Consider the following 14,153-nt stretch of genomic DNA (forward strand, 5'->3'; position numbering starts at 1 on the left):
ATGACTGCAACATGAAAAGATGACATAATGATAGCGGGATGTATATATATATATATATATATATATATATATATATATATATATATATAAATTACAAACAACAGTAAATACAAAAATATTCTATAAACAAACATCTAGATTATAAATATATTCGATTGACTCTTTTGTAGCAACCAGGAAATCCGAAGGGTTACCGTTATAGGATCTAATCGGGCATTCCTCTACCATGTGTTTTACTGTTTGCCTTTCGGCGCCGCAGTCGCAATTTGGTGATTGTATTTTTCCCCATCTAAAAAGGCGTTGTTTTAACAAAATGTACATTTCACTTTAATTTTGTACGGAATAGACGGAGAGCTAGAGACGAAAAATCATCGTCGTAAATAATATGGAGTTTTTCCTGTGAAATATGTCCATTGTATATTGACAATTATGACCCCTTTCAAGATGACACCTCAGTGGATAGAGGAAGTAGCAATAAGGGATGAAAGGGGAAAGTGAGTGCAGTCATTAAAGGTTTTAACCTCCTATTTTGTTAAACCTCCATCGATGTGCAAGAGCATTGGTGACTAGTTAGAGCATACATCAAGAAATAAAAATTATTTGGTGCCAACTTGCACTTTTACCCTGGTGGTGAATACCACCCCTTCCCGCGGGTGAAAACAATTTTATTAAAAATAACACCACAAATCGATAGAGCGACAAATTTTAAGTAAAATTTGTTATATCATGTTATTAAAATAAATCAATACTTTTTGAGTTATTTGTACAGTAAGGAAAAAAACTCTTTACTGTATAATATAATATGTATCAAAAGATGTATATAATTTTAAATAATTTCAATTGTTACAATAGATCCTAAAGGACCACCCCGCGAAACAACATCTTAGTAACCTTATGTTGATTGATGTTATAAATCGTAAATAAAGTTATAAAGTTAGAGTCAGTGTTTCAACTCGACATTTCAACTCCGCAAGATTATCATGGCAATCTACCAACGTAACAATAGCAACATAACATATTAAAGATCAAAGATTTGTCTATTTAAGAACATATGCGTGAAGTTACGGATGATAAAAAGAACATATTAATTAATTGTATGTTAGTAAAATATTACTTTTATATTATTTCGGTATTTAATTGAATGTCCAGAAACTGGGGGTGTCCAATATTGGGTACATTTGACATATTCGAATACACTTTTGCTAAATTTATAATATCGAAATAATATAAAAATAATATTTTAGTAACATACAATTAATTAATATGTTCTTTTTATCATCCGTAACTTCACGCATGTGCTCTTAAATCACATACGATCTTAAATCACATACAATAAGACAAATCTTTGATCTTTAATAAGTCAAAAAGTATTGATTTATTTTAATAACATGATATAACAAATTTTACTTATAATTTGTCCCTCTATCGATTTGTGGGGTTATTTTTAATAAAATAGTTTTCACCTCCGAGAAGGGATGGTATCCACCCCCAGGGTAAAAGTGCAAGTTGGCACCAAATCATTTTTATTTCTTGGGGTATGCTCTAACTAGTCACCAATTATCATGCAAATCGATGTAGTTTTAACAAAATAGGAGGTGAAAACCTTTAAAGACTACACTAACTTCCCCCTTTCATCAATTATTGTTACTTCCTGTATCCACTGTATTAGCCCAGTAAATGAACGGGAAATTCGGCGATACCGTGTAATTTTCAGGGGCAACTCCGAATTGCATGAAAATTTGGATTTAGGTTCTACTTACCCTCAACTTCAAAGTTGAAATTGTACCGTTGGTTGCTTTTACTTGGGGGGTGACATTCTCCCCTACTCGGGGGTGAAAAAATATTCGTTCAAGGTAAGACCGAAAATGGATAAATTGACTGATTTTAAGCAACTTTTGTTCTATAAAAAACCCAAAAAAAATGGTTCATCAGTAAAGTCTATCAATCAATTAAAAACAAAGTTGTAGCTCATGAAAAATACGTTCTTATTCGTCTAATTCCAAATCGAATATTTCAAGATGAAATCACCGAAAAATTAAGCACTTTTAGGGAAAAACCCATTTAAACTTTTTTAAAGTGTTTATAAAAAGCTTTGATTTAATTGTTAACAAAAGTTTTAACATTAAAAATAAGCGAGTTACGCTCAAAATAAAGTTGGCCCTCTTTTTTTTTTGTAAAAAATTATGAAAATCTCGCCGTGTTTAAGTCCCCAAATGAAATTAATCGCGACCGCTTTATACACAATTTACTTACCTATCTATTTTTTATATGATCTGTCAGTCTCACCGGTTTAAAGTGTTTATTTTTGAAAGGGTTATAATTGAGAAAGCTTGAATGGGTCACTATTTATTTATTTAGCGTATGGCTACATCACAGGTTCATATATATATATACATATATATATATATATATATATATATATATATATATATATATATATATATATACAGATATATTCTGTCAATCTGGCACCATTTTTAAGCAAAACATGTCAATGTCGCACCCAATTTGACGATGTGGCACCCGATTTTGGGTGCCAGTACGACAGCGTGTATATTTTCGTCCTAGGAGAGTACGAGTGTTCCTAATGCAGAATATGTAAAAAACGTAATGGTGCCAGATTGACACTTTTTCCAAACGGACATATTGATTTGTTCAGGCATTTTTCGATAGAGGGCGCTCTACTATATACAACTGTATGTAACTATATAATTGTAGTCAATTTGGCACCAATAGAAAAAGTGGCATAGTGGCACCATAAATCTGACAACCCCGCCTTTCCCTAATATAACCTCACTTGTATTATTTAGCGCCGATTTGTAATACCGTTAAAACCGCTGCGATCAATGCAGATTATATCTCAGGTTCTATAATAATAAAATATTTTCAAAGGTAATCTTTGTGTGCAATAAGTCAAAGTGTGTGCAATAAACAATAAATTGGGTGTTAACATTACCATGAGAGACAGAACGAAAAGAATACTTAAATTATTAGACGACAATGTACAAGGTAAGTATCCTAATTTAACTATAATAATAATTGTTATAAAGTATTAACCCTTTAACGTTTAGTGGTTATATTTGGAGTCACTAGAGAATACTCTGAAAGCATTAATTTTTTTCCTGTAAGAACTGAGTCATTCTATTGTGGAGTGAAATAGAGGAAAAAACGAGGTTTTTTATTTACTGAAATTTTTTATTTGATTAAATAGCATAGCTAAGGTAAATGTACAGATTTATAATCCATATTATATAGGTAGGTACGTATACAACAGTGGCTACACATATTAAGTAGAGTTATTAGTGTTTAATGGGTGGAAAATGACTTTATTTTCGTCATAAGTCAGTCAGTTCTTATGCAAAAAAACTTGTCAGAGCTTTTTATTTGCAAAGGTATTTTAATGAACTTTAAAAGATTTCTGTTAAGTTTTCCCAAAAAATTGCACGAAATTCGAGTTATTTGAGATTAAAGGTTCTCCATTTCGATGTTCTTCGAAAAAATAACCATCCTTTAAAGATTAAATAACAACCTCAGTTGTTATTGGGTGTACATATAGGTATTTCAGACGCGCATCTCTTTGTTTTTTATTAGCTACAATTTTGTTTTTTATGGTTTTTTTCTATAAAATTAAATTTTTTTAAGTTATTCATAAAAAACGGTTATAAAACCTGAGTTTTTGGCATAGTTTCACGTGAGAAAAATGCATAGTTTTAATTGCAAATAACTTGGAAAGTGTCAATTTTGCAAATAAATTTTATAAAGCAAAATTTACTCAGAATTGGTCACTCTATCGATTTCCATAGTCATTTTGATTAAAAAATGTTCATCCCCTAGATGGGGTTCTTTACACCCCCAGGGCAAAAGCACACTTCGGCATAGAGTAGATTTTGACAAAGGTTATAATTACTACCTAAATCCAAATTTTCAAGGAAATCGACCTTGGTTCTCAAAATTCCACGAGAAAATGGCTGTTGATTGGACTATAATATACTTGGAAAGCAAAAATTTTCTAGAAAATCATATTAAATGATCAAATTTTTGTCTTTAGCTGTTTATGTGCAATAAAGTAAACAAGTTTTCAATTAACATTGTGGCCTAGCAGTAATTAATTATAAATAAAAATTAAATTATCTCAGTTTCAATGTTGAAAAAAATTAGCGGTTTTTACAGCTTTCAAAGTTATACACGGCTTTTTTGCGTAAATTATGAGTCTAATCAAAAAAACTTATTTTTTTTATTTATAAAAAAAGTGTCAAATATTTTGCAAATAATGGAAAAGGGAAATGCAGCTGAATTTAAAAACAAAACACTGGAAGAGAAGAGATAGATATTAATATGGATGAACTAGATGTAGGGAATGAACCACGCCATATGGAATTTAACGAATCTATGCAATCCGGAACTGAATTCTTTGAGTCGCAAACAGAATATATAGAAAATAAAGAAAAAGACAAGAGGAATCAATGAAAATACAATCAAAGAAAATGTATCAAAAAGGCGAAAAATAAAAATATTTTGGTATATTATTTGTCTCTTAAACATACTAGAAACTAATTGTTGTTTGTTTTTTTTAGATAAAGTAGATATACACCAAATTGTTAAAGTACTAGAAGTACATCAATCCGATGACAACTTTTCACAAAAAAAGGTAGCTCTTTTGTAAAGTATTGTGTTCATGTGTTCTTGAATTTGTTGTTTTTAGGTGAAAGACTAAAATGGACTTGTAACCAAAAACGTATTATGCGAAGATTTTTTTCAAACCAAATAGCATCGAAGAAAGCATTAAGAAAAGTTGAATGCGAAGATTTTATTAAGAAACCTCAACCTAATTTCGAAAACATTTCTTGGTTAAAGGTTAAGATATTTATTTTCAATGAGTCAAGAATGAGAAAGGAGGATTCTTAATTAATCTAAAATTCAACATTAAATGGACTTTTGTTAAAAAAAAGACATTTTTGTTTTATATTTTTTATACAGTGTGTCTGCGTAACTTGGGTAACGCGTAATAAAGGAAACTTTTTTAATATCAATTTTACGAAAAAAAGTTATTCTTTATAAAGTGCTCTGCATAGTTCAAAACCTAAGATGCATATCAAATTAAGGTGAAAAATAAAGGTACTTTACTCTTCAACGAAATTCATATTTTTTGACATACCTCGTATAAAATTGACAAAATTTAATATCTTATAATTTTATCTTAGTTGCTAGACTATGCAGAACGTTTTATAAAGATTAACTTTTTTTCCTAAAATTAATAATAACGGAGCTATTATAAATAAAAATGATGCTGGGTGTCCGCGATTTGAGAAAAATTTTCAAAAACGTTTTTGTTCAATTAGAAGAGTGTAAATGCAGATTATAACATAATTTTTAATTACAAACACCTTTAATCAATGACAATTTTCGATATTGTAAAATATAAAAGCACTTTACTATTGTGCGAAATTCATACTTTTTGACATACCTCGTATACTGTTGATAAAATTTGATATCTGATGATTGCTTCTTAGGTTTTAGACTATGCAGACTACTTTATAAAGAATAACTTTTTTTCGTAAAATTGATATTAAAAAAGTTTTCCATATTATGTTTCCAAGTTACGCAGACACACTGTATATTTTTAACTTGTAATTATTAAGTGTTTAATACAGGCTTTGAAAAATATTCGTTAATTTTATTGTTCGTGCTCTCAACGAGGATTTTTTATTATTAGTTTTTATTTTATAAGACCTTTGTTTAAATCTTTTAATCAGAGATTTGTTAAAAAAGCACACAAATATATTTTTTCGTAAAATATTATAAAGTAAAAGGTAAATAAAAATAAAATCAACTACGATTTGTTATATTCCGTAGTTTGTTATTATTTATTTTGTTTCTAGTATACATTTTGTTTGTTCAGCAAGTATGTCTTTCTCTTATGCAGTTTCGATAGTTTATTTTTGATAAAAATATAAGCACAAATTTAAAATAAAATATAGTTTAAATCGTTTGAGGTCTTTCTTCACTCGAATAAAATTGCATATTTTTTATTGCGATAATTACTTGCACCCACTTTTACATACATAGGATGAAAATGTAAGCTCAGTGTCAAGTTTAAATAACTAATATACATTTTAAGCAGAAAAACAGTTAATGTGACCCCCATAAATGTGGCAACGCTGCGTGGTGCCTGTTTGTAATTTATTATCAAAATTTTATACAACTTGGATGCCTCTTTATCAGATATTTTCGGGGTGCCGAAATATCAATATTTATTATATACAATATACACCGGGAGCTACATTGACGTCGGTTTACTGGGTGCCTGTAGCTACAGTTACTATGTATATATTGATGTGATCTTGATTATTGATATGAGATAATATTTTTATATGTCATTTAATTTAATCAATGCATTAATAATAATCTAATTAATTTACCAGATCACATATCAATATGTTTTCAATCTCAGGGCTTTTTATAAAATTAATTACTTACTTACGTGGCTTCTAAGTATTTCTCAATGGTTCCTAATCGGGATAGGAAAGAAAAGAGTAAAATAATAACACATATGGGTTACAATTGTAATCAAAATATTGTTTATTTTATTTAAATGGCAATCACTGCTTAATATTTGCTATATCTTATTATTCTTAAACATAACATTTACACATGGGAATCTTATTTCCTTTTGGTTTCCAATTGAAAGTTTTTATTAACATTTAACTATTATGATTTATTAGCAACAATTCTATTTAAGTTTGATGAAGCTTTTCTGATATTATTGATTATGTTTCTTCAATTTTAAATGTGGTATTTAATACGAAAAACCCATACATTCATGTCCAAACAAATGAGACTGACCTTTTTCTGGTGAACTGAGAATGTCTTCACACAAGACCCGTTTCCTGCTATCCTTGGCTGCGATCAAAACCTCGTCCTGGCTTCCAGTAATGTTCTCCTTTGAAACTAGCTCGTATAGCTCTCGTTTCCTGCTTCTGTCGTGATGCTGTGTTCTACCTTTTTCGAAACTGCAATCAGCTACCGGGAACTCTTGGCTCAAGGAGGTTCTTTTACTCTCAACCTGGCCTACCTCTCGTTCCACGATAGATACTCCACACTCACGGAACTACACCGGCTTTCTCACTCTCCGTACACTACCGTCTACTACTGGACTTCACTTCTCGACAGCTCAAAACATTCTGATCTATATTTGTCATTCATTCCCCTACTTTCTAAATATCCCTTCCAGATTCACAAATCAAACTTCCACCACCAACTCTCATTCGCAGTATTCCTCAAAACCAATTTTTAATCTTTCTAAATATGCTTAATGGATTTCAAAAGAAAAATAGTTAATTCCCATTCTAAAATTACTTTCTACTAATTACAAAATTTAATGATCTATTATCTACTTCCACTAAGTCTTATTTAGCATCGGCTAATGATCGAACCTTCCGCGAACAACGATAATGACCTATTATCGATTTCACTTGAGTTTTATTTAGCATAGGCTAATGATCGAACCTTCCGCGAACAACGATAATGGTACGCGCCATTCACTTTGTTTGTTCTAAGCGCATTGTCCCGAGTTTCGTTTAATCACTTCTTCCAAATTAAATATAACAATTTGTTGTATACAGGTTGTTCTAAATTTATATGCCCGTGGTTGAGAAAATTGAAAATATTTTATATTAAATTGAATTTTGTTTATAATTATTAAAATTTAATTTTCATATCAAATAGAAATATAACAAATCCCCGCCTTGTATTCGATAAAATTTATCTGCATTTTTAAATAAATTTTCTCGAGGCAAAACCAACTCCCTGTATATTTCCTTACTTTAATCTACGTCTTATACCCCTTCTTCTTGTATTACTCTAATTAGTCCCACCTGTAGAGTAATTGTTTCCTTATTTTCAGTGTCCTCATCCTGTGTTAGAGTGTCGGCTATTATGTTGTCTTTCCCTTTTTCCCATATCAATCTTCTGTCTTTTTCCTCAGATTTTTCACATACTTTTACCGTGTATTCTGCATCCTCGTTTTCATATGCCTCCCCTTCAAATGCCACTGTTTCGATCATATCTTTTTCGCTTTCATTTGTTAGCTTTATTTCTTCTTCTCCTGAGCTCATCTCTTCTTTTGAGGAATCCCAGTTTTCTTTTGCTTTTGATACTCTCAATTTTTCTTCTTCTGGGCTCAACTCTTCTTTTGAGGAGCCACAGGTTTCATTTTCTTTTGTTTTTTCTGACTTTTTCTCCCTTTTCTTCTTTGTCCTTGCTTCGTTGCCAAATTCATTTCCACTGTTTGTTCTTTACCTGATTCGTCCGTATTTTGTTTCTCCTGTTCCTTGTTCTGTTCTTCTTCTTTTTCTTCTGTTAGATTCATCGTATTATTTTTAAAATCTATCACTACATGTTTTTCTGCCAATTCGTCAACTCCTACTATCATGTCATGTGACATGTTTGGCATTATTACACATTGTAGTGCATACATCTTCTTACCCAGTCGTACCATTACTCGTATGCCTTCATTTATAGTTGCCAATGTCCGTTTGTTTGCGCCCACTAAATTTACCCTAGGTATTTTGTAAATTAAATTTGTTAAGTTAACTTCTTCTATTAGTTTTCTGTTGACCAATGTTATTTCAGATCCAGTGTCTATCATAATTTTAATTGGTTTCTCGTTGATAAATCCATCCACAAATTTTAAATTAACTCCATTTTTCTTTTCGTTGTTTCTTGCCAATTTAATAAACTCCTTGGGGTTAAACAAGATTCCTGTTTGATTTTTGGTTTTTAGTGAGCGCCGTCGTGAAAAAACGCCGGTTGCTCATCGTAGTTTATATTTTCGTCATAATGTCTCTCTCCGTCATATTCATCTGTCTGGGTATTATTTACTTCTCTTCTATTTTCTCTTGGTCTGTCGGATCTGTTTCGGTTTTCTCGATATCCCTGTTCATTTTGTCTACCATTATTTCTGTTTTCTTGATTTGCGAGTGTGGTGTTTCTATTCTGGTATTCTCGATTTCTGTCCTCATTCCATTGCCTATTTCTTTGTTCATAATTTCCTCTTCCGTTGTCTCTATTTTCGTTTTCCCTTCTGGGATTATATTCTGGTCTTGTATAGTCCCTCCTATTTTGATTTCTATCTCTGTAATCCTGTGTTTCTCGGAGCCTGTAATCTTCTCGCGACCTTCTTGATTTTCTTTCTCTTAAACGTGATTCTCTTATTTGTAGGAATTGGCATAAACTATCTATGTCTTTGTAGTTTTGCAATGTGATATGGTCTTCCAGCGTTTCTTCGAAATGTCTTGCAATCAGTTCGACTGATTTTTCCGATGAGTAATTATATTGTAAATGTTTTGCGTTATAGTAAATTTGTAATGCATATGTCCTTTCTGATATACCCATCCTATCATTGTATTTCCCATTTTGCAATTCCTTGTTAATTTCCAATTGTTGGACTTTTCCCCAGAAATAATTCAAAAACTTTTGTTCAAATTGTTACCAACTGTCAAATTCTTCTTCTTTGCAATCGAACCATAGGCTTGCTTCATATTTTAGATGATTTCTGATAGTTTCTTTCAGTGCCGGTTTAACACAGTCTGCCGCCCGGTGCTGATACGGATCCACGCCCAGGCTCAAAAATATTTCTTAACTTTATTTCAATTCAACAAAACATATTTTGAATAGAAGTTTATTAAAATAAAAAAAACAATTACAACTTTTTTTGGTTTCAAACTTAAGTGAAAACTAACAATATACAAGGAAAAAATTAAGGGCGAACTTCACAAAGTAAAATAAAAATTTACTTAATAACATTCAAACAGGTAACATCAGGTAGGTAAGCAAATACCTTTACTATTGAAAAGCTTGTTTTCTTGATTTTACTGAAGCGAAGTTTTCGATGATATCAGTTATATTTAATTCATTTAGCAGGTCCTCGTTAATGGATAAGACTGCTAAGGAGTTCAAATTTTCTTGGGAAATTGCATTCCTTAAGTAGGTCTTTACCCTTTTTAGTGTCGAAAGAGAGCGTTCGCCACTTGCATTTGCGACCATTATGGAGAAAAAAATACGCAGGCAAATATTAACGTTTGGAAAAGAAGATATTAATTTATTTTCGTATAAAGCCTGTACCAATTCTAAAGCAGTGTCTATTTTTAATTGGGGAAGAGACGTTAACAAATGATTTAAATGAACACATTCTTGGGGAAAATACTCGTCCAAATCCTCCTTGTAGTTTTGTTGTAATTCGGTTGCCGATCTGAAAATATCTTCATCTTCCGTAGCTTTTAGTTTAAACAAAAATTCAAATGCTCTTGAACAAGATTTATAACTATCAGATCGGCGAATAATCTCCAACTTAGATTGTCTATTATACAAACATAACATTATGCTCGCATTTTTTCTTTTTGGCTTAAGCTTGCCTCCGAATTCATTTCTCCTAATTGCAATTTTTTTTTTGATAATCCTCTTCTCAGCATAATTTTCGTTCCCTGTTAAGAACATTCCTAAGGCCTCGTAGTGATCAAAACGATCACGTAAGAAATCAAAGTAATCTGCTAAAGATGATAACAGATGAGCGGTTGTGCCATCCATATTTTCCTTTTGTACTGATTTATTCACTTTATTAACCCTTTGTAAAACGTCAAGCCAAAATGATAAAATTATTCCGTTTTCCAACAAATCAACTTTTTCCGATAGAGAAGCTGCTTCAACTGTTACTATGTTTTTCTCATTTATATCCGTTGATATTCCAATCAAACATGTTTTAATCAAACCGTAATTGCTTTTTAACGCTTTTACGGCATCAAAACGAGAAGACCAACGGGTTGTATTCACTCTCTTAGGTAACAGTGTCTGCCCCGACTCAGCCGAATCCTTTATTGCACGAGACAATAACTCCCACCTATGTGTAGACACGGAGAAAAAATTGTAGAGAGCTTGTACCAACATAAAAAAAGATGTTGCTTCCAAACAACAATCTGCTGCATTTTGGACAACTAAATTTAAAGAGTGAGCAGCACACGGCACAAAGAGAGCTAAATCATTGTAAGCTTTAATACGTGCTTGCAAACCAGAATACTTTCCACTCATATTACTGGCATTGTCGTAAGACTGGCCTCTATAGTTCTTAATATCTAATTTCAAAGACTCTAACATCCCAATAACTGTTTCCTCAAGTTGTTGTGAGCTATGCCCAGTGTTTTTATAAAATCCCACGAATCTTTCCACGGGATTCCCTTTATTGTCACAATATCTCAAAATCACTGTAAGTTGGTCATGGTGTGTTATGTCAGGGGTTGAATCTACACTTATAGAATAGTATTTGTTTGCCTTAATTTGTCTAACAATTTCATCAATGACTCGATTGGATAAAATATTCAGTAATTCGTTACATATACCTTTTGATAGATATGACGATTTGCCCTTACCTAAATTTGCTCGTTTATTAATATGATCTTTCAAAAATGGATCATATTCTGACAATAGTTCCAGTAAACCTAAGTAGTTTCCATTCCGTTTTTCGCCAATTCTTTCATGAGTACCTCTAAATGCCAATTCCCTGGTAGCCAGAAACTTTATTACACTTATGATTATTTCTAGTACTTTCACCCAATATTCTTTCGCAGTGCTAATTTCCTTTTCGAGTTCTACATCAACTCTTCCTTGCTTTAATAAGCGAGTCATATACATTTTCAGATTATCTATATGATCATTGGATCTTTCATGTTCGTCTAATCTTTCCTTACTTTTATTCCATAATGAAAATCCTGTTTTAAATTGGTTCTTTTTATTTCCAAATAATACACAATAAAGACAAAATATATTGCCAGTGCTCTCGGAGTAAATTGCCCAATCGCGGCGAACCACCTCTCCATTAACAAGTCTTTTATAAAATATTTGCTTACCGGCATACCTGTGTTGTTCCCCGAAATTTCTTTTTGACATTGAAAAGTCCATATCTGTAAGATTCTGTTCGACCCATTTTTCTAGAATCATTTCTGCATAATTATGGGAATCTTGCCAAAGTGCCGGATCTTTAAAATTAAGTAAATCCTGTTTTGGATCTGAAAAGAAATAAAAAAAATTATTTGTCATTGTCCTGTTTTATTTACCATACCTCGTTAAAAAAAATTAAATATGACTTACCCGAGTTACTGGTGGTTGCTTCTTCATATTCTAATACTTTTGAAACAGGTGATACTAAGTGCTCTGGCTCTAGCACTAATTCTGAAGTCTCCAAAATAAGTTCATGTGGTTGAATATGAATATATTTATCACTAGTAGCACTAGAACTACTACCGGGTTGGGAAATATTTGTAGTGTCGTCTTCTTGATTTCCATCAGGTGCAAAAAATGCTGTCATTTTGGGTACCTATACCTTTCAAAATTTTATTTTTTCTTTCTTGCTTTTCTTGTTTCCTTTTACGCCAGAAAGATCCAGGTTGTCTCCGCCCTTCCATATTTTTCTATTGAATATTGACTACGCCTTATTATTTTCTGGTTCAAGTGTTCAAGTAGTAAGCAGTTTCAGTTAATGATAAAACAGAAAAATATTTATTATTATATCATGTGGATTTGTATGCAAATTTGATTTTACCATAATCATATAATTTCGGAACAGCACGCGCTTCGCGCGTACCGCCCTAGAACCTTCAACCGCCCGGTGCTACAGCACCCAAAAGACCCCTGGTTAAACCGGCGCTGGTTTCTTTTGCTGTTTCGAAATTTCCAATGTGCTGTATTTTCTTTTTCAGGCTATTTATGAACGCCACTGGGTGTAATCTTCTTACATCCCCGCCAAACCTTATCTTCACGTAATCTGTGCTATGTATAACCATTTCTCTTCTTTCTCCGACATTTTGTTGAATATTGATTTCCGCAATCTTTCTTTCCACTTCTTCTCTGTCTGCTTTAATAGCGTTTTCAAACTTGTTTTCCAAATTTTCTATTTCCTTTCTCTGGCAATTCGTTAACTCCTTCATTTTATTTTGAATTTTCATCTCTTGTTCTTGCATGTGATCTTTAATTTTCACTTCATACTTTTCTATGCATTCCTCCATTTTCTTGTTGTTCTCTTCTATTGCTTGTTTCATTTTTTGTTGTGTTTCATCCATTTTTTCATCCAATTTTTGTTGTGTTTCATCCATTTTTTGTTGTGTTTCATCCATTTTTTGTTGTGTTTTATCCATTTTTTGTTGTGTTTCATCCATTTTTTGATCCACTTTATCCATTTTCTTTGATGCTTCATCCATTGCTAGTTTTGTTTCCTCCTGATTTTTATCCATTGTCCTTTTTACTTCATCCATTTTTTGTGACTGGAGTTGCATCAGTTGTAATAGTTTATCTATTCCTGATAATTCTGGCTGTTCTGATGCCATAATTGTCGTGTCTAAAATATCTTCTTGGTCTGAATGTTCTTTTTGTTTTTTGTTGTCTTTGCTTTGGCTTCTTGTCACAGACATTTGTTTTCAAGAAGTACTATCCCCGCCAAATATGAAATTTTACTAGTATGTTACCAAGACGACTTTTTCTCACCCAAATATTATAAATTGTCAATAAATATATCAAATGTAAATATCGTAAAAATAAAATATTAAATCAGTTATGTAAAATTTGTACCTAAAGAGATCTAAAATTTTATGTTATCAAATGTAAGTATCTCACTTTTTACCACAGGCATATAAATTTTCAAATACCGGCTTTACTCTTTCTATCCTTCAAATTTGCCACTAGAAATACTTTACAATGCTTTCCACGTTGGACGACAGTTGATGTGATCTTGATTATTGATATGAGATAATATTTTTATATGTCATTTAATTTAATCAATGCATTAATAATAATCTAATTAATTTACCAGATCACATATCAATATGTTTTCAATCTCAGGGCTTTTTATAAAATTAATTACTTACTTACGTGGCTTCTAAGTATTTCTCAATGGTTCCTAATCGGGATAGGAAAGAAAAGAGTAAAATAATAACACATATGGGTTACAATTGTAATCAAAATATTGTTTATTTTATTTAAATGGCAATCACTGCTTAATATTTGCTATATCTTATTATTCTTAAACATAACATTTACACATGGGAATCTTATTTCCTTTTGGTTTCCAATTGAAAGTTTTTATTAACATTTAACTATTATGATTTATTAGC

General features: G+C 31.5%; 1 protein-coding gene across 1 annotated transcript; it reads right to left on the reverse strand.

Annotated features, from left to right (window-relative positions):
- Positions 1–4,901: 4,901 nt before the first annotated feature.
- LOC126886147 (zinc finger MYM-type protein 1-like) lies at positions 4,902–12,355 on the reverse strand. The gene is made up of 3 exons (XM_050652996.1): positions 12,139–12,355; positions 10,123–12,056; positions 4,902–4,910 (listed from the first exon to the last, which is right to left on the reverse strand). The coding sequence occupies exons 1-3, from the start codon at positions 12,353–12,355 to the stop codon at positions 4,902–4,904; spliced, it is 2,160 nt and encodes a 719-aa protein (XP_050508953.1).
- Between the last annotated feature and the right edge of the window lie 1,798 nt (positions 12,356–14,153).

This window comes from Diabrotica virgifera, chromosome 6, assembly GCF_917563875.1.
Source record: "Diabrotica virgifera virgifera chromosome 6, PGI_DIABVI_V3a".
NCBI lineage: Eukaryota > Metazoa > Arthropoda > Insecta > Coleoptera > Chrysomelidae > Diabrotica > Diabrotica virgifera.